This window comes from Gallinula chloropus, assembly GCF_964237585.1.
Source record: "Gallinula chloropus genome assembly, chromosome: 21".
Classification (NCBI taxonomy): Eukaryota; Metazoa; Chordata; class Aves; order Gruiformes; family Rallidae; genus Gallinula; species Gallinula chloropus.
In genome coordinates, this window is record NC_140106.1 from 8,115,726 (window position 1) to 8,137,463 (window position 21,738).

The window sequence follows — 21,738 nt, forward strand, 5'->3', positions numbered from 1 at the left end:
ATTCTATTCCTGTTCCAATTTAAGCAATAGGGGGGGTTTATTGTTAAAAAAAAAGCGCCTTCAAGGATACTGGAACAGTAACTGACCTGTTCAGATGATGGCAAAACCTGACAGCAGTTTATGGTTTGGAAATGGAAGTGGTCAATGCACACTACAGCTGGTGGTGTCATCCATGAATGAATGCAGATACTTGTGAAATCCCTCCCTCTTCATTCCCGTGAAAAATAATTAATACTGGTTAAAATCATTACAAAAAACATCATTTTATTTTCATGCATCTAAGGTAAAACACAGAGTATTTGTATAAAGAGGTAGATTAAAAAAAAGAAAACAGATTCTCCATTCTTTGTCACTTTTATTCAGTAGTTTGTTTGTTTTTTCCTTATTTTCTCTTTTTTTTGGTGCCAGACATGGCAAGGAGTGATTACAGTCAACTGTTTATTAAAACATTTGTTGCAACACAGACCCCCTTTACCACTGACCCCAAACGGACCCATTTCATGTGCTTTATTTTGTTTGTTTTTCTATACACCACCACCAAGGCTAGGTGGAGGGGGATGAAGGGGAAAGGGGGAGTCCAGGAGGCCAGAAGGAGGAGGAATGCTACAAGCCACAGCAAGAATGAGCTGTATTTAATAAAAAAGGGGGGCCACGAATGATACAGTAATGAGGTTACACAATTAAATCCCATAGCATGATTGAAGGCTTTCCCTGTGTTTGACGTCATCACAATGGAAGGCATAAAAAGTGGAGTAAACCGATGTCGATACAGTCCAATCTAGTCCATTAGGCAAGATGGTGCAAGTAGTCATTTAAATTAAAAAGTGCCCTATCCTCACCTAAATGGCTAGCAGACATGGAGAAGAACGCAGTGACGGGGCGACAGAGCGCTCTCCATGTAGCTATAAAAGTGTGTTGTCATATGGCACGTTTTAAACACTGGAAAGGGGTGCCATAATGGACCTCATCCTCTCTCCTTTACAGGTACAAATGCTAGGTTCAACTATTTCAACTATGCAGGAAGTGGACTCTTCAGTTAGGAATGCCAACCCTAATTCATCTTGTCTTGAAATATATACAAGTTGTTTGTCGTGGCTACAGCGATGATGTTCTCCTTGGGGTGCCAGGCTGTGTGCAGGATCTTCTTGTTGAAGTCCAGGCTGTCGACGCTGATCTCGTCCTTCTTCCGCTTGCCGCTGGCGCAGACCTTGCGCGGCTTCAGCACCGTGCGGGGCTTGTTGTTCTCCCGCGACGCCTCCAGCGTCACGTCGCGCTTCGTGTTCCTGTCGAACATCCTGAAGAAGTTGTTGTAGGATCCTGTCATGACAATGCTGCAGAGGGAGAAGGGGAGAGTGAGGGTTTGGTCCACAACAGCCTCTCTGTTTGTTAAACCGGAGGGTCCCCGCCAAGGCCATGCCTCATGGGATCAGTGGACAGCAGGCACCCCAACCCATGCCTTCTAGAAACTGAGGTGGAACTACAACATCTGAGGTGGTTCATAGGTTAAAGCAACCAAAGGTATCTTCTTCCTTAGCTGGGCCTTTGAAGGTACACCCTCTGAGATGTCACTATCCAGTTTCCTCCTCACACAACTCAGGGAAGTGATCTAATGGAAACCAAACACATCTGATTTCCAGCCCTGCAGTTTCAGACACAAGTTGGGGGAACTCAGTTCCTGGCACACCTAGCTTGTGGCAATGCCTCATGACAGGTCCTTCATCCAGATCAGCTTTTCAGTAAGACCAAACACTTGTAAGCTTCCCTGTCCTTCCTCTGCCTCATAAAACATTTGAGCAGAGGGATACTATGTTAAACCACCCCAAGCTCTGACTGTACTGACAGGGATGCCACAAGCTGATAGAGAGATCTGGCAAATGAGCAGTTAACGACATGATAGCTGCCTTCAGTGGCATTATTGATTAGTCAGGCACCCCAGGCCAGGCCAACCTGACAGCTCCTTGTAAGAAAGATGACTGGGAGGCTTTTCCCCTGTGCTCCCCCTTCTGACAAGGCAGCCTAAACAGCAACACCCTGCCAGGTTCCCCAGCCCACTGCAGGCAGCACAGACCATCGCAGGGTTCCCTTGTTCCCATACAAAGCATTCCAGAGTTGAATCCTAACAGATGCCACAGCAACCCTCCCCCACAGCCACACACCCAGGAGAGATCAACACAAGGGATAAGGAACCCAGTGGGTCAGGGTACCAGTAGTGTTTCACCAATAAAGGTGGTGGAAAACCCTCTCTCACACCGTACTGCTTTGTGTATCTTTCCAGTTTGAGCAGCAGGAACACTGGTTGAATATTTCCCTCTGGGAGAGTGAGAAAATTTCTCATCCAATTCCACATCTCTCTGGAACATTAAGGCAATTCTCTATGGGCCTGTGCTACAGCATCAAGGGTTAAGAGCTAATGTACAGACGTTAAAGCCCCCCAAAAGGACTACAGTATTACCCAAGCCAGTCCATGAATCAAAACAGGTACTTGAGGCTGTGCTTCAGGCTGCCTGCTTTGAGAGTACCTGGGAAGAGTCTTAGTGCACAGAGAAGAATCAAACTTGCCTGTCTGATCCGTTCCAACAGCATTCAAATTTGTCAAAAATGCAATCGTTCTCATAGAGGGAGCAGAGTTTACTTCTGAGGTATTCATGCACCTGGAAAACAGCAGTGAGAGGAGCTGAATGAACACTGAGCCCACCTCCTGGTACAACCACCTGCACAGACCCCAGCTGTGTACAAGTCCTTGAGGACTGGCAGGGCTTACAGCCTTTCCACAGGAGCACAGGCAGCTCCTGCAGCTCCCTCCTCTGACCACAGGGGTAAAGGGCAAACTGAACAGCAGTGTCAATTTTCCAGTGAGCCCCAGCAGCAGCCAGTCACTTGGCATGGGGAACGAGGCATTTCCCAAAATGCAGCTCTGCAGAACGCTGTCCCTCCCCACTCTGTTGTCATACCCTCACTACCCTGAAAGGATTTATCAGATTTTGCTTATAAAAAAATAGTCATTCTTTGCTGCCTGATCTTCCTCCTGTGTGTGATGAAGATCCCTCCACCGATAAAGCAGCACCACAGCAGCTCCCAGTCCTGGTAAAGGCATTTCCTGTGAACATGTTTTACCTCCCACTTTCTCCAGGAAAGAACAGGAGGATATAAAGTCAAATGGCAACTCAGAGATGCTGCCTTATGTCACATCTCCACTGTGCAAGATGCAGGTCTTCCTACCCCAACGTGGGTTTGGGTTCTGCAATTAGCAAGATCCTTTAGGATGTGTGTGGAACCCTGGACCTCACTGATTCTTTCCCTGGACTTAGTGCTCTACAGGCAAACCACCGCCACAGCGACCCTGTGAGCACCACTCAGCATCCTTCAAGGTTCTAATTTCCTGCCCATATCACTGTCACTGAATACCTGGTATGTTTCCACAGGTCTGTTTTCCATATTTAAATCCCAGATCTTCACTGACAGGTAATCTCTAGTCATCATATATCGACCACTATGGCTAAATTTGACATCAGATATGGAAGAGATGATTTCAGAGAAAAATGATCTGTTGCTAGGGTCTTCTGGTTCTTCAAACACTGAACAAAAACAAGACAGACATTGCAAGAGGTGAGTTCATGTGTCTTCCAATACAAGATACAGCCAAACTGGCTTAGCCTTGCCTCAAGAACCTTCCTTGCCCCAGTGGGCCAGTCTGCCTCCCTTATACACAAGAACATTCACCTTCTCCTAAAATTGCACAACTCAAACATATTACTTTGGTTCTAAGTCAAGCCCAGCTTCTAAGTAAGCCAACTACTTGCTAATATTTGGAGTCTTCTCTCCCACCTGTAAGATACATCAACTACAGACCAAGCTTGACTAGTACATGGTCCTGCAGCCAGCAGAACACCAGCCCCTGCCCTGCTGTCCAGGCAGCCTCCCCACACTGCGCTGCCCAGAATTTCATTCACTGCTTTTCCCCTGGAAAAAAATCCATGTATTTTTAGGATATCTTTAATTTTAGCTTTTAGAACTACCCAATACACTACAGAAACCCAGCACACACAGTCCAGCGTTTACTGGAGATTCCTAGGGAGTGCTTAGCTCCACCTGACAGCAAGGTATCACACTACAAGCAGCAGCACAGGACTTACACTTCGAGTGCCTGTCACAGAGCGCTGACGCCCTCATATCACAGAGGCGAATTGTTCCTTTACTGCTGCTGTACACAAACGTGTTGCAGCTGTTTGGGTGGAACTCAGCAGCTGTTATCACCTCTGTGAGCTCTTCCATGTTGGCAGGCTTAATATCTACAATATCTGTAGCGTTTGGTTAAGGAATTTTCTCCCAGGTTTCATAAGATACCTGGCAGTTTTAAATGTGTTCAGCAGTGTGTCTTCAGTTCAAAGTGTATCTGAAATAGCCAAACAGAATTAACACAAGCCCATAACAAGCAAAATAATGTTCAAACTTTGGAAGGAGGCCAATACTTCCATGCCAAGCACTGTGGGACTCGGGCACCAAAAGCTCCAGTTCCCCAGTTTGTATGGAATGCACGACTGTAACCCTGCCCTCTGTACCAGCCTGGATACAGGTATCAGTTTAATTCTTACTGCCTGCAGCACTGGGAGGTGCCCACAGGAGAGGTCAGAAGCCACCAAATACCAGCTGCTGAGGTAAGGCTGGTACTGCTGACTGGCTTCTTATCCAGAGTCAAGACCTTCCCAGCCCCGCTGCCTCCCAGAGCTGCTCACCTCACCTGAAGCCTTTACAGCTGCTAGGGAGAAATAACCAGGATCTGGAGAACTGTGTTACACAGAGAGCTTTGTGACATGAAACTAAACCCAACAGTTTTGCTGTAACCAGACTGTTTGCATCACACAAACCACCACAAAAAAAGATACTGAAACTCCTGTCTGTAATTTCTAGGTGCCACAGGTTGATCCGCAGGTCGTCTGCAGACAAGTACGTTTCGTAGTCGCTATTAATGGAGATGGAATTGATGTGATACGTGTGAGCATTGGCAAATATTCTTCGTGGGCTAGCTTCAACCATGAGGTCCATGGGCCTGAATACTGGCACCTGCAGAAAACAAAGCAAGGGAAGTTTGAGACACAGATGTACCACTCACAGTCCTTCAGCATGCTAAGCTGACTGAAAATCACAGAACTGCCCCAGAACTACACGTGTTGGCCCACTGGCATCCCAGAAAACACTGTGGTAAGGATCTGATGGGGCACAGGCTAATCTGTGCCCAGGGAGGGGGGGAAGAGAGGAGAAATCACTTGTATATATCTAACTCAGAGTCAACTACTCACCCGTAGTGTTGTAACTGTAGTAGGATCCCTATACCGTCCATCTTCTTCCTTTAAATTATAACCCTCTGGTCTTTTGTCCCTTTCGCTGATTTTCCATAACTTTATTGTTTTATCTGAAAGAAACCAGCCACAGTTTAGAGACCAAAGCTCTGGCTAGCAGAGATCCTCATCTTCAGAGCTGATGTGCTGAAACACGAAGCCTTCAAACAAGACAAGACCACCCACATGTTCCCAAAAAGACAAAAATACTGCTGGGAGAAAACAAGAGGAATTAAAAAGACCTCCTCCACAGTTTGTTCTTTTTATAAAAGTTACAGCAAGCTTCATTTAGAGTCAGGACTGTTATGAATGACTAATGCAAGCTGCACACAGCTACACCAAGGTACTACAGAGCAACAGGCCAGAAAGAGCTCGTGCAACACCCGACGTGGTGGGGCCTCGGTGTGCAGGTCAGGCTGCAGCAGACAGTTCAACAGCAGCACTCCCACAGCCTGTGTTTAGCACAGGTTTCCTCCCAGCCTTCTGAAAGCACAGAGGGTTAGACAAGCTCCTGACTGTGAAGCTCTGTGCACAGCAGCTGTGGAGGCAGAACTTACCGTTTGTAGACAATAAAAACTGAGCAGCATTTTTCTGGGGTAACCACCTAATTTTATTGATCTTCTCTTCAATTTCTAAACTTTTCAAGTAGTCAAACTCTGGTTCATGGCTTTGAAAGGTACTGTAAACATTGTATTCTCCTCTACTGTGAGACTGGATTTTGTTCTAAAAAGAGAACAAGACATCAATTAAATATCAAGACAGGGATGCAACACACAGAATGCTCTTCAAGGCTGCAGGCAGAAGCCAGAACTAGGTGTTTATGCAGCAAGATATATAGGCAGGCTGCCAGGCAGCCTAAGAATAGGTTAAGACTTCTACACTCTCTTGTTGGCTCCACCAGATTTTCCTTTGGTGTACAACTTGCCTTATTTTAACGAGCCTGTAGAACAGATGAAATGAGCATCATCTCCTTTGCAAGAACTCCATTAGGGTTCCTACTATTTTGGCTAAGAAAGCATCAGAAAAAAAACAATTTTTCTAACTGCTTTTGATTCCTAAAGCTTCCAGAAACTCCCATCGGCCACATGAACAGTGTCTCCAGCAAGTTGTCATTAATTCTGAGCAGCTGAATTACTCAAAAATCTTCAGCATTCCCCTTAATTCTTCCACCTCTGTTTTGTTTTTTTTTTTTCTTAAGAACATTCTCCAAGAGAACTACACAGCCACACATATGGCAAACCTTCTCTGTGGGCAGGTTTGGCTTCCTAGGCACACTACAAAAATCCCACATCACCTCTAAATTTATAGAAGCAGCTCCACTATTCTGGTTTGTAATCTCCACCTTCCCTGAGACCTTCTGAACTGCTTAAGCTGCTGCTTCTTCCTCAGTCTGGAGATTAGAGGAAAAACCTTAAGCCCTCTTCTGAATACATCTTTGACAGTAGAAGGCATACCTGCAGTTAGCCTGTTCAGGATGGGACTGTTTAGAGAACTCTAAAACCTCCAATCTTCCAGAACCTCTCTTGTTGAAAGCTTGGCTTAGGCAGTGGTTTCCTAGCACTAATGCTGCACCACACAGACTGACCCTAAATTCCCTGGAACCATTTCCAAAATAGCATTCACTAGGTGTACTTGAAATTAATTCAAGCTTAATTCTGCTATATTTATATGTTCTGGTTTTCCACCCATTTCAAGGGGTTGCACCATCAGATGCCTTTCCTGTGACATGTAAGGTGCTGTTAGGAGCATTCCCTCAGCCAGGAAAGCCCTGAGCCCCAGGGTTAGTGTGGCTGCTACTTGGCTGCCTGGGGAGGTTTCAGGCCAGGAACATCTGTCAGCTCTCACAGCTTTGGTTTGGGAGCTATTGCTGGATGTTTGGCATTTTGGGAGGTGGGCTGTCATAGTACCTGAACATGAAGTAAAGGCACTGTTAGGACAGGTCTGTTCCCGTGGCTAGGAAAGCCTTGAGCCCCAGTTTCACTGGGGCAGCTGGTGGGCTGCCTGTGGAAGTTGCCTGGCATGTGTCCCATCAGATACCTTTCCCGTGACACAATGAGGGACTTGGCTCCTTCCTTGTCTCATGTCTTGAGTCCATCCATTTGTTTCATCCCTTACTACCTCACTACACCACACTCGCCGATAGGATACTCACTAGCCCACACTGGCCACATTCCTCACATGGCTTTCTCTTGCTTCATACCCTCACAGGAACAGTGGGAAGGAATTCTTGTATTTTACAATAAGCAGGCAAACACCCTGTACCATACCTGCAATTGTACTGGCTTGGCTTCAGCTAGACCTAACCAGTTCAGCAGTCACTGCACAGAACCAGCAACTTGAAAATCTGTTGTGCTTTAGGAAGCACTGGCTGTCATTCTGGGAGCTTTCCTTCAATTCCATATTGACCCATAATGACTGAGACTTAAAACACTTCTTGTCTACTCTAGTAAAACTCTACAGGACCAGAACAACATAGAAAAGCAGTAACATATGAACATCCATCCTTGGGATAAGAGCAAAGCTTAAACCACCAGACCATCTCACTGCACTCCAAAGCAAAACAAGAAGAGGTGTTGGCCCAACTGCTTTATGTTAAATTCCCATTTAGGTAATTACAGGCTGCCTACACAAATTCCTCCTTCAGTTTCAATCAGATAGAGTATTCATTTCCTGGCTGGTGCCTTGCAGAGGGGCTGCTGCACACTAACCCAGAGGCGGCAGCATCCAGGCAGCAGGTGAAGCTGCACCAGCTCCTGTAACTCCATACAGACTGCTGTGGTGCAGCCTTTTCCTTCTGGTGTGTAGGGTCAATAAAGCACTTGAATGCAGTGTGGTAGAAGGCAGCACATAATCCAACCCACACACCTGTCTGTTAGACCCCCCTTTCATGTAAAACCTGCTGCAGACAGTTGTGCATACAGCGTGACCAACTGCTGCACAGGGGGGGATGGAGTCCCCGTGAAATGGAAAGTAACCACAACTGAGTAGAGCAGTTGTAAAACAACAGACTTGTGCTTCCCCAAGGTATTATTGTGTTCTACTCCCCCCTTTCTGTTTTCTCTTTTGGCACTCTAGACCATAGCTGAAGAGTGTTTAAAGATAAATCGATTTCTACCAGTGTCACCAAGTTAATAATCTATTCACTCTTAAGTCTCATTAATCACTTACTACACAGGTATGGGCTTTGTGTAAAGCTTCTGAAAGCATGTGCCTTTTCTTTGAAGAGACTGGACAGGAACAGAGAACATGAAACACATTTTATGCAGTTAGCACTCACCTCCTGCTCCTGTTGAAAGATGACAACTCTACCTCCCTTGTCTCCCGTTGCCAACAGCTCTCCAGAATGGTTAAATTCTACTGTAGAAATGATATCCGCTGCACAGGAACAAAAATAACCCCACAAGTTCGTTAATTAAGTCTTCTAAACACTACCAGCCAAGAAAGCTACGAATTAAGTAGAAAACCAAATGCAGAGCTGGATTCAGTGTAAGTATACTTACCTTAGAAGTTACAAGCAGGGATGTCTCCACATAGAGGGGAGAAGTGTTTTAGAGCTATCCATCTGAGAGCCAGCCACTCGCTCACCGTGCCAGTTACCAGTTCAGTGCTGTGCACCAAACTGTTCTAAAAGGTTTTATATAGTCACTCCTCAGAATTGGGTTTGTTGTGACTGCTGCTCTAGCACAGGAATGGATTTTCAGCAGGCACTCTAACAGCAGGGGCTGGGTATATAGAGTTCTACCTTTATTTTCTCCGTTCTTTCTGATGGAAGAGTTCCACACAATCATCACCCACGACTGCAGAGCCTTTATTTTTACTTTTTAAGGTAACTGCACACCTCTGACAACTTACAGTTTGCCCTTATTAGGGTGGAGATGTTCAGACATCAGTGCCTGAGGCATGTAAGGATGTGCAACAGCAGCAACAGAAAATGAGGAAATAAATGGCCTCTAAAACCAGACTATCTCCTGGATGAGGAAGGTTTACACTACCACAAATACTTTTCTGTGGAGTGCTACAATGAAATTGTGGATGTTCATTGACAAAAGTCACGCTCAGTATCAACTGGACCTGGTCATCAAGCAAAAAGGGTGAATTACAGCTTACGCTCAAGGACATGAGTTCTCATGTTCAAACACCCACACCCCCCTCATCCTTTCCAATGGAGGAATTGGAAGCTGAACCATTCTTTGGGCACCACCTTCAAGTTGCAATAAAACTGATTTTCTGCAGCAAAAAGTACTGAAGATTTTTACACAAGAGCCTTGAGGCTATTCCCTTTGGTGCCAGGCTAACACAGGTAAACAACCTGTCCAGTGGAAGGTTTTCTTCCTTCTTTGTGAGTTGAACAAGGTCTGGTCCCTGCCCTACAGACCCAAAGTGACTGCTAAACTATCACCACTCAGTGTGAATTTGAGCAGACCCCTATCACAGGCAGCGAGGGGGTGACTTTGTGTTGGAGAAGTGAAAGGCAGGATGTTCCTCTGATGAGAAGGCTGGGAGGATGTTAGCAAGCCATTCTTTAGGAACTGCACCACACAGCAGCTACAGGCAGGCAGAGATGTGTCTGGACACAGCACAAAAAGCCCAGAGGAACAGGCCAAGCTCGGCCACAAACTCCCCAGGCAGCACTGAGAGGCGCAGAGTCAGACACGCAGCACGGACAGGACGCACAGCTCAGCTGTGTCCTCTGATACACAGCAAACTGCCACATGAGGGGAAACACACACCACCCACCACACCTCCATCCACAGCCCGTGCCATGGTATCAGGCACTGCTGAGCACAGGAGGCTGAAATGCCTCAACACTGTGTTAAGGACCGAAACATGACCTCAGCTCGTGTGCTGACAGACCAGGATCCGGATCACAGGTCGGAAAGCCTGGATTTCAGTGCACTTGGTTTCCTTCCTGGAGGGCAGCAGTTACCTTAGCCCTTCATTAACAGATTTGTTAACACAATGAAGTGGTTTGTCTCCTATCTGTAAGGCTTAAGACTGCACACAATGCAGATATGGCACTCAGTATGTACAGCCTTCCCAGGCAAACGAGGTGTAAAGGTAACATGGAGTTATTCAAACCCAATGGAAGTACAAAGAGTGAAGTGTCAACCAAGCAATCCCAGTATTCCCTTCACTGCAATCCATGTTGCAATCCTGAGAGGAGGAGAGCTAAGGCAAGTTATCAAATCAAGGAAAAAACAGGTAACTCACCACTCACTAGTGAGATGTATACAGAGTAATTATTATTTTGGAAAACCTTTTAAAAGGTCTAACACTGCCAGCTAAGCCAGACTTAAAGCTGAGAAGGTAATACAGCAAATTCTGCACAGATCTAAAGCAGTGCATGTATGTGGAAGGAGAACAGAAAAAATGCCATAAAGATCATGTATATCCATCTAACAATAGATGGATACATTAATCACAGCACTTATTTGGTGAAAGTCACAAGTTTTACAAGGTCAAAAGCCTTAGACTGGAAACCTTACAATTAGAACAGGCAGCAGCACAGCCAGGAAAGCCTGAAATTAAGGGATAAACCCTCCATTGTCTTAGGTCTGCAAGGTAATATAGATGAGACTTGTGCAATTATTAAATACAACACTGCAGAGAGCAAACCCCTTTTCTGTAAGGGTTCTAGACAGTCTCACTTTGTACAGTTAGTTCAACGTGCAAGATCAGCCAAGCCTGGTATCAGAGCTTGCCTAGCAGATACAAATCCCACTCTGTCTCTGGGCTCAACAGCATGAAGGAACTTCCAGGACCGAGGTCACAAGGCACTCCAACCATCCAGCACCCGATGGGCACTATGCAGAAGAGCTTCTCAAGTACCTCCATCAATTTTGAATTCCCAATAAAACACATCCCTTAACAGCAATCACAACAGAGTATTATTAATTAGGTTAGATTGACATACAGCTACAGAATCTGATGTGCTTTCCACACTGTAACCCTGGACTGTTCCCTCCCCAAGGGCAAAACAAACGTGCTCGAGAAGTACAGAGAAAAATTATTTCTGCTTAAGTCATCTGGAACCAGGGCTGAGAGGCACATTGTACACAGGTATCAGTATGGGAGAGTAAAGCAACCCATCATACATCCAAAATCCAGGAACTCACCATTCAGAACATCCCCATACCTTGGTCAAGGAAGGAGACAGACATGAAGGCACTGGTGTTGGACTGGGGGGGTTTCACAGCCTGTGAGAGCTGACAGGGGAAGCACCTCATCCTCAGCAGTGCACTGACTCGCTGGTGTGTTTTCATCTGTATGAACACCCTCGCTGCCAAATGACATCAAAGCAATCCTTTTCCTCCCAAACCCAGACCCTAACTCCCGTGGTAACTGCATGGAGGGTTAATTCAGTCCCCCAGCACCGCACGGGCAAACGAGCACCTACAGACCGGCTGCCTCCTCTCTGCCTCCTCCCTTTCGTGGGTGTTATTTTTGCTACAGTCTCTAGGTGGGAGTCTTGCAAACACAGAGGGCTCTGCTCACTGCCCAGGAGCTTGGCAATGATCCCTTCTGAGGGAGGGGCAGACAGATAGACACTCTATTGTCACCAAAGGTTTCTGGAAGTATGTTGTGTTCTACTGCTTACCTCTGAAGTAGGCACACTCTCCTCTTCAAGCACCACTATCAGAGATAAAGAACCACCAGAACCTTATCAGATAACCATAGCCATCCCAGGACACAGTTAGATAGCATTATCTGTTAGTGCACTTCCACGAGTCACCCATGCCTTGACACCCATTTGTCTCTCTTCCCTTCGCCCCAGCCCAGCATCTTAAGTCATCTTCGATGTCGAGATGAATCATGACATTTCAAGTGCTGAGATTTTAAAACACTACCAAGCAGCACCACACAAGATGAAGACATTCTGACAAAGGCAAGCAGCAGACAAACGTCTATCTAGGTGCCTGCAGTGTACCTCCAATACCTGTACTCAGTTTCTTCCTCTTGGGTAACTCGGGGCAGCAGCTCAGGGGTCACCCCAGCATTTAAAGGTATTTATTTCTCTGCACCAACTTCTGTGGCTGCCCTTTAGTTCCACTTCAATATCCCTTCACAGGCACTTACTGTTAACACTCTAGAAACACTACTGAGACTACTAAATATCCCAAATAATGGTGTTCAGTGACCTGAAAGCAAAGCAGAGGGAAACAAGGGAAAAGTCTCCTCCACAACCTGAAGCCCATTTGCTGTTGTTCTGCACGTACATCACCAAGGGGAGATGGTTCTGCAGCAGGCTGAGCAAAATGCTAGGAATCAAACCCAGAGCTACTCTAAGTGTTGCACCCCTACCTCAAAGAAACAAAACACTACAGCCAAACCTCACCAGTCATCTTAAAGATCCCACTGAACTGTCCAGAGAGCTTTCTGGTCCCTGAGCTCACACCAATGGGCAGTCTGCTTCCCCAGCAGCCCCCAAAGCCTCCTGACCATCCTCCCACACACAGCAGCTAGTTAGCTTCTTGCAGCTGCTGCTGAGGTTGATTTTTCTTCTGCACAGGATCTACTTTTCACAACCTGCTCTAAGCTTTTTATATCTTCAAGAGCTCCAACAGAAATCCAACCCACAGCAAGGTCTGGACACTCATCTTCACTAGATTCAGGGAAGGCTAGCTTTTCCCATAGTATGGGTGGGGACAGGAACCTGAAGAACCAAAGGAATCAAAACAAGGTGCCCAGTTCAGACAGAGAATGAGCCAAGGGAAGGACAGTTATCTCCAAGGTCCCATAATGCTCAAGCAGCATGTTCACCACGTGAAAAGGAGACCTACCAGGAGCTCCCGAGAACTCTCAACCAGGGGCAGACACACACTTCCATTAATCATCCTGAAAGGAAACAACCACTCAACACAAACGTAATGTTTCCTAGTGGGCTTTTGAAGATAAAAATCACAGTTCTGTAATTTTTAGTCAATATTTATTACACCAACATTTGCTCTTTTGAGGAATTCCCCTGTCACGTCTGGCAGGGTTCAGTTTGAAACCCTGAGGCCATGGGGCAGCACTCACAGAAGATGAGCAGGTCAAATGACAACGGGCAGGTTACACAGTTCCAAGACAGGTGAGTAAAGGAACCTCCAAATGCCTTTTCCCCCTTTAAAGGAAAACAACATTTTAAAGCAGAAACAAAAATAATCCATGACAGATACTATGTCTGGAGCCTTCCACACGTTCAACTACTGCTGAGCAAGAGCCACACGTGCGTTACTGTGAGCAAGTTCTCTGGAGTATCAGAGAAAGGGCTGTGCTCAAGCTTTACCACTGTCGCCATGTCTACAGAATAAGGGAATAAAACAGCTCTATCAATACAAACAAGAAAAAACAATCCTGTAATCCAATGACTTAGTTCCAGAAGACCCACTGTGAGCCCGAAAAGCAATTCCGCATTACAGTGGTTTCCAGTAATAGAATAAAAGGTATTTTATTAGTAAAGAAGAGGCTATCTATTCTAATGTACCATGAACTTCATATAAACTCTGCTTATTAAACATGCTTGGTAGGCAAAACATGTCACCTACTCTCCAGCAGCAAGTCAATCATGGCAGGGAACAAAGAGAGTCTTTATTTCACCAGACCCAAACGGTTTCTGTGCGAGTTTCTGGAATCACGTTGATCTGCTGCCTAGGCAGAGAGCAAGTAAATCAGTATGTTTACACAAGTGGAGCAATCTTCTGATGTTTCCAAGGGCTGAACAAAGAATAGTAGCATTTAAAAAGCATTTTGGTACTTCTGCATTGTTTACACTTCTTCCCAGTGGCTCAAATACCATTTCTGGAATTTTCCAGAGGAGCAACTCAAACAAATCTCATCCATAACGTAGAGCAGATCGCTCTTGAGTTGGTAATCCTGTCCTGAAGAGTAAAAGGACAGTTCACTGACCAAATGTGCAGCCCACTTCCTCAGTCTGCAAGCCTTAAGTATAGAAAAAACTATTTTGATCACTAATTGATCATTGCAAGGCTAATTCAGAAGCTGGCTGGGACAGAAAACAGCTTTTACAATTATTACAGAAATCTAAGAAAGCTCAAAAAACCTCCAACTGAGGAATCAGCACAGGAATGGATAAATACCTAGAGGCATACAGACAGTGAAGTATTTGTATTCAAGACACAATTGCTGGCATACCTGAGACACTCTTCTGAGATTGCCTCCGAAGGTAAGTACAACTTGCTCAAAACTGCCAGACCTGAAGTATCTGGAACTTCCTTGCAAATTCTCTGGTCCTTTCTAATTTGGGGTGAAGGAAAACCTTCCTGCTTCAGCCTACTGAACAGATGCAACTTCCAACAACTCAAAGTCACAGCTAATGCAGAAAATAGTGACTTTTAATGGGGTTTTCTTGTTTCCAGTAGTAATTCTGGAATGGAGTTACATACTATGTTACTGGGGGCGGTGGGGGGAAACCAACCAAAAACACTAAAGAAAACAAAAGCTCCTCTAAGGCTTCAAACATTCCAGGAAGCTCCACAGAGCCCTCTGAATGTCTGAGTCACCCCAGCATCACCCCATTGTTTGCAAGATTTTGATTTACCATGCTTATCAGGAGTCCTGACATACAGTGTGTTAGTAAAGTGCTCATCTCAAAGCGACCAGGAAGGCTGTTTGAGGAAGATTTAGAAAGAGTGACTGTACAGATGTGTGTGCAGAGAGCTCCCAACACAGGACACCCCAGCTATACACACCAGGGAAAGAATTAGAGAGTAAAACACCAAGCACTGTTTCATACTGATGGTATAAAAGAGAACACCCTCTGCATCCCAGCCTCATCCCTAATTTATGTATGTAGCGAGGGGGAAGGGAACACAGGATTGTATACTTTAAAGTTACCATGACCAGCTTTACTATTGACTTCATTTCCCTTCTCTCCATTCATTTCAGAGTGACTCTCTGCATTCATTCCGTCTCTCAGAAGTGACTAGGCAACAAACCCAAAGGCAGCTGGGATAAGGCATTCCTATTGCTCAATTTACTTCAAGAGTCATTCCAGAAGTCCTTTTTAAATAGATCTCTTATTTACTAAGACAGGGCATTAAAATTATATGAATTGCTCAAAAATCTGGGGCCAGCATGGAACACACACAAAGCAGAAATCATGACAGGGGTCACCCCTGGAGCAAACCTCTCCCTCCTGTGCAGGAGGGCACTGCCAGAGCCAGCTGGTTACTTGTTCTCCCCTCAGTACCACCCTGCAATCCCACTGCACACAAAGAGCACACAAAGCTCCCCTCCTCACTGGGAGCACAGGGGAATCTGCATGGTGGCCAGGCAGCCTCACACTGCTGCTGGCCACACCAGGGTTCCCATTCGAGGGGCCGGGGAGGCAAAGGGCAGTCATTAAGCTGGTGGTGTTGGCTTGTGCAACTCTGGGACACTTACACACAGGGAGAGAGACTCACAGAGTGTTCTCCAGCATCCAACAACCTCATGCCAAGTGCTCCAGGGCCCTGTGACACTGAAAATAAAACGGGATCATCATGAACTCCTTGTTTTGCCCACTGGTTCTGCAAACATTCTACCCCAGCTCAGCCACACACCTTGAGGCGCTGTGACTCTCCCAGTGGTACTTCCATGTGTATCTCTGGGTAACACACACACACCAGACACCAGCCTCCAGAGAGTAAACACATGGAGCACTTACCATTTGAAGCCCACTGCAAAAACTACTTACCCTAAGTAAAATAACCAAGCTTAAACCTTGCCAAGTGGTCCTAAACCCCTTATTCTGCCCTCCATTTTCTGGACTTCCCTATACTCATTTCCTTTATTCACTCCTTCCCTTGAACTCTGCTGATCTTTGAGGAAAAAAGATCGCTTTCTAGAACATGTCAGTCCAAGTTCAACTTCGGATTTGAAAGCCTGAATGATTTACTCATTATTATTATAATACAGCTTATTTTTAGCTTTCTATTCAGTTCCCTAAAATAAAGGTTGGACCCCTCCTGATAAGCTTTTTCCTGCCGCTTCCTAAGTGACATTAACATGACCGATGACTCCTTTGCAGCTCTGGGGGGGTTCAGAGGGGCTGATAGGTAAGCAGGGCTCACACAGTACCCCCAAGTATACCACATCCTTCTGAGATTACTCTTTATGCTGCCACATCTAAACACTAGCAAGAACACTGTTATCACCAGCTTTCAGAAGCAGCAGCTCTAATTCAGTCACTTGTTAAATGGCAGCAGGAACAATACAAGCTCAGGGAAGGAACTGGTACAGCCAGGCAACCAGTTCGTGGTATGTATGTGTATTGGGATGGCTTTGAACTTACATATGCATTTATAACATGGTCTTAAGATAGTCTAGAGATAATGCAAGGCTAAAAAAAGTCCTCTGTGGTTTTGTAGCTTTATGCAAACAACTAACCCTCAGGACTTGTTAGAAGACACAATAGTTACTGAGCAACAAACTTCCATCCCCCTGAAATAACACAGCGATACTAGCCTTAACCTTGTTGCCATAGGTGGTATGCAAGGCTAGCATTTCTAAACAGCTTTGCTAGGCTCAGTGCTCAGAGAACAGTACAACTCCAAATCCCTCTACAACACTAACTGCTCCTGGCTGCAAAGCAGTCAAGAAGATGGCATCAGAACAGCAGAGAGCAGAACTCTAACACAAGCGACCCTCAAAACCCTTACAAGTTGGAATAATGAGCATGCAGATTAAGTGTTTTCCAAAGGTAACAGTAAAGCAGGGAAGAGAACCACCAAAATACAGAGGCTCTTATGTGGAAAAGCAGCTCCTTACACATCCAGGAATCCTTATGTGATCCTAAGTTAAACATGATTATCCAAGCAGCTTCCTCACTTAAACACCACTCCTCACAAGAACCCTCTGGTCACTAGTACCATCTCAGCTGCATAGGCAGTAGCATTCCAAACGTTTTCATTCTTGTGTTTGGTAAACAATCCCTGTGCCTCACTGGGCAACTGCTGTTTGTGGGCCAACATTAGTGAGCTTCAACGTGTCCACTCAGGTCAAGTTTTCACCAAACTCATCACCGGTCTCCTCTGAGGGCCATTTCTGGACCAAAGGCAAGAGGCCAGCCAACAAGCACTGACTTTCAGAAGCCACTGGAGGGAACAGGACAATCAACACCTCTGAGACACGCTACCCCAACCTCACACTGCTGTGCACGATCCCCAACACACTTCACACTGAGCAGGTAGGTCTCTGCTAAGCCAGCAGACTTCGTTAAAGAAGGAACTACAGGCACTATATAAGCCAGTTTGCTGGGGAGCAGGGAGGGGAGAGGCACCGCAGGGCGTGCGCACCAAGGAGCATCACAGGAGCAGCCCCATCTCCACACAGCACAGTTGTATTTCTAGAAGACTGTCAAGCCCACAACCAAAAATGCCAATTAAGCATGTCCCTGTCTATCTGTACACAGCCTCCCCAAGTCCACAACAGTTCCCTGAAGCAGGTCAGGATTTGGCATGGCCAGAAGAGAACGGAAACCAATTTAAACCTCAGACCACGGGCTTCCTGCCTCCATCTATAGTAGGAAATTCAAAGTCTCCAGTACTGCAGACACCTGTGGTGGCACAGAGAACACAGATGACAAACAGTAGCAAGTCAGAGCACTCTGAAAACAGATGTTACACACCCATCCCTGTGAACTGACCCTTCTGTGCTTCCTGCCGCTTAAAGTGACACAAAATTGCTTCAAAGCTCCATCTCTGTGAAAGGGGTTAGAGCATTTACATGACAAATCATGAGAAAGAGCTTTTACACCTTAAATTAAGACTGTTATCCACCATGGAAATGGTGGCACAAGACCTGTACCATACCTGGGCTATACCTGAGTGCAGAGGTTGCCTTTCTGCTCACTGAATGTGATGCTGCATTCTAATTACTGTCATGCAAACTTCATTGTAAACCTACAGAAGAAAAAACCCTATAAGGCTGCCATGTGTTACCTGAAAATACCCTTGAAACTCTCTCATCTGATGAGAGAATTTGGGGCTTTAATCCAAAATTGGTTATTAATAAATAATTTCCAATATTACTACCAGAAAATCCTCTTACATTAAACTCCTAACAGCAGCAGGTAGAGAAACACTCTCTCGATACAAACAAATGCAGAGCTGCGTGGTTTCTGGATAGAAACCATTAACCCTCATCACCCTGATTAATTACTTTCTATTTTTAAACCTTAAGATTTTCTTCCTTTCAGAACACATGCGTAGGAAACCAATGGGCAAATCCTTCCACGGGGTGAAAGAGATGATGTTGACTGCAGCAGCATCTGCAGTTCCTGAGGTGCCTCAAACCAACAGAGCTCCCAGCACCTCAGCTTGTCCCTCAACTAGACATCACCCAGCTGGGAGGGCAGAGTAAGGAGCAGTCAGACTCTTTCAGAGAAGTGGGAAGCTATGTACATCGATGACAGAGCAGCCCAGGTGCAAACACCACAGAAGAACTGTGGTTTAGCGTTTTTCCCCTGAAGAATGCCCTCAAGGACCCATTCAAACAAGTGAGATTCTACCCTACTTGATTAGTTCTTTAGAAAGACTGAGGGATATAGGTACATTTTACTAGGGGGTAAAAAAGCAAGTGATGAGCATTTAGTTTTAGTCTCTCAATACACATGCTTCTGGAAAACTCAAGTATTCCTTAAAATACGACAGGAAGTGCCTATTTGCTTTTCCTATTCACACTAATTCAGGTCTATTGTTGGCTGAAACAAAGGTCTTTCAACCTGCATCACCCGTTCCCAGGACATTTGACACCAGTTTATTAATATCATAAACATAAGAGCCATAAGTGGCAGAAGTCCAGACCACTCCTGGTGCCCATCTTAAATAACCTTAGAAAGGAGGGTGAATAATCTCACAGGTTGTGGAGCTACGACATTTATTTGAGTAGTTAAAGGTCACAGCTGCTCCTTGAGTCCGTTCTCTGCAGCCACTGTGATACTATATAATAACTGAACAGCAACAAACCTCCTCTGCCCACGAGCACCACTCACTCCAAATGGCAGAACTGCTCTGCTTTTTAAACAAGAATATATCCATAGCAAGCCAAACATCTCAGCTTTTTAAGCTGCAGCCAGCTGTTCAATGTGAAAGCCATCAGAGGGGTTCAGCATCCTGATCATCACAAAACTCAGCTGCCAGAAGCTTCCAACCTGTTTTCAGGTGGGGAAAGGGGAAGAGCCTACACTGTTCTCCTAGACAGAGCTGACATGAGGGTTAAGTTCAATCTGTATTGTGTAGAATTCAGTTGGGCAGTTACTCATCATTTTGGTCCTTTGTACCACCACATAGAGACCACACATATCTAATTACAGGGGACCAAATTAACTCCAGTAGGACTAACTTCATGCCCACAACGCTTCATCCAAGATCCCCCCCCTTAGGTGCCTGAATGCTCTGTCACCATCACTCACAGAACTGAGGGATTTACTGAGAGACAACAGAGACAAAAAGGATTCTAAACACTAGATTTTATCATTTCTGCTCTGATACAGCACTTGTCTGGAACATGACTCCTTCCAACACACTGTCTGCCTGCAGAGCTTTACTGTACAAGGTGTCACCTCTAAAGCTACAGCAAAATACCTCATTTCCAAGAAAGTGACATCTCAACCTTAGCACTGCTGAGGACCAGAGTTCAGGTTTACTGATTTTCCAGAATAAACTCTATGCTGGAAGAGAGAAATTACACAGGCTCCCTTCAGAGGGGAACTGCGCTGCCGCTTCTGACCTCTCTGAAAACCTTCCCTACTGACCACATGTAGAGGGAAGATGCAGGAAACCAGAACTCCCCCACAAGCTGGAAAACCTGTATTTTTAGAGCTAAGTCATAGTATTACACACTCCTGTAAATGTTATGTATAAATCCCAAAGAAGTGCCCCATAATCCTCATGAGATACCGTGTGAAATCCAGGTTACACATAGTACAAGGATTCCCAAAAATGCATTAGAAGTATTGGACTAAGCTTTATTGAAGCTTTATTTCTTCCCATTGCTGTAAACATATTAGAAATGCATCCATTTTCCAAAAACTCTCTAATTATCCCTTGCAGCAGAAGCTTTACTGCATGGCCTAGCTGTTATTACCTCCATTTTCTAAGGGAACTGTTCTCAGTAGGCCTGGGAGGAATGAGAGAGAATGCTCTTTATAAAAAAGAAATCTCTACAAGTTCAGAAATACCATCCAGGCCTTAAAAAAAGAACCCCCGTGTCAGCAGTTAAGCTGTTCTTCCTGCTAGGTTACACCCAGCTGACAGCACAGCCTGCCTGCCTGTGTGGGCAGCGGGGCTGATTCCCACACCAGTCCCCACAGAAGGGCAGATGCTCCTTCTCAGGCCATTTCAGACCTCATGAAGCCCAGTAATTCCAAGCTGTGGGTAGGTAAACTCAGACCCATGCTCCTGAGCCTGGAGCATGAAGGTTCATTTTTATAAGCACCTAACAGAAGCTATAGGTACAGGTATTTGCATTTAGAAAACACCCTAACAAGCTCCCAAGATCCTGCCAGGCATGTTTCTCTGTGATCCCATCCTCACTCTGTTGTGACAGCTGATAAACACATTTGTCTGATAACCAGGGGCTGAGGAGGACACTGAAGAGCCTACCACTCACAGCACAAATCTTACAACTGCCCATGTTACTTCCATTATCTTTGATTCCTTTTAAAAGGGGGTTTTTGCTTTGTTAATATAAATATATTTAATAGCAAGAGGACAGTCAGAAAACCAGCCCCATGAACTGGGCAAATCAGAAGCATCTGCTCCATTCTTCTAATTCACAGAATGTTTACAAGCTTCTCCTCAAGATTACAAACTACCTTACACAAGATAACTTACACCCATTCTAACTGAACACATCTACACCAGCGCTGCCCCTGTATTATTTATACAGGAGGATGTTCATCTACATAGCACTGGAAAATCTGCACTACCAAAGTAGCTGTGTATTAATTCACAGAACCAAACCTCTCACCAGTAAAAATTTTAAGAATGGTTTCAATTTGGATGTCTGTTCATTGAAAGACTAGATCATTTCTACTTCAAGTTGTATTTATTTGTTACCTAAAGTCTAACGTGATTACCTAATGACTTATTTAAACCAAGAAATATCCGCCCCAGCTTCAATACTAAAAGGATAACATCCCTACTTCTGCTTAAATCTGTTCATTTTTATTATCCTTTTCCCCCCTATGCTCAAGCCAGGTGATTTACAAGTCCTTGAAGCTCATTTGAATCAGTATTTACTTCTCCATTCCTGCTGACAGCCCCCCCACTCAACCCAGAGAAACATTCCTCACACACACCGTGGTGCCCACACCGAAGTGCAGGTATAAGAACTGGCTGAGCAGTCCCCTCAGAAGACCTTCCTTCAGATCTGTTCAGGGGCCTGTTTGTGTTCTGAAGTAGCACAGAGCTATTTA

The 21,738-nt window shown here is 45.3% G+C and overlaps 1 protein-coding gene across 1 annotated transcript in view; it reads right to left on the bottom strand.

Annotated features, from left to right (window-relative positions):
• Positions 1-256: 256 nt before the first annotated feature.
• PPP2R2A (protein phosphatase 2 regulatory subunit Balpha) overlaps positions 257-21,738 on the bottom strand; it is a 34,620-nt gene continuing 13,138 nt past the window's right edge. Inside the window, exons 3-10 of the mRNA XM_084273804.1 lie at positions 8,614-8,711; positions 5,894-6,059; positions 5,298-5,410; positions 4,884-5,061; positions 4,134-4,298; positions 3,406-3,575; positions 2,560-2,651; positions 257-1,331 (exon numbers count right to left, since the gene is read on the bottom strand). Coding sequence (XP_084129930.1) covers positions 1,052-1,331; positions 2,560-2,651; positions 3,406-3,575; positions 4,134-4,298; positions 4,884-5,061; positions 5,298-5,410; positions 5,894-6,059; positions 8,614-8,711 — 1,262 coding nt within the window. The 3' untranslated portion in view covers positions 257-1,051. The remainder of the gene's footprint in view (positions 1,332-2,559; positions 2,652-3,405; positions 3,576-4,133; positions 4,299-4,883; positions 5,062-5,297; positions 5,411-5,893; positions 6,060-8,613; positions 8,712-21,738) is intronic.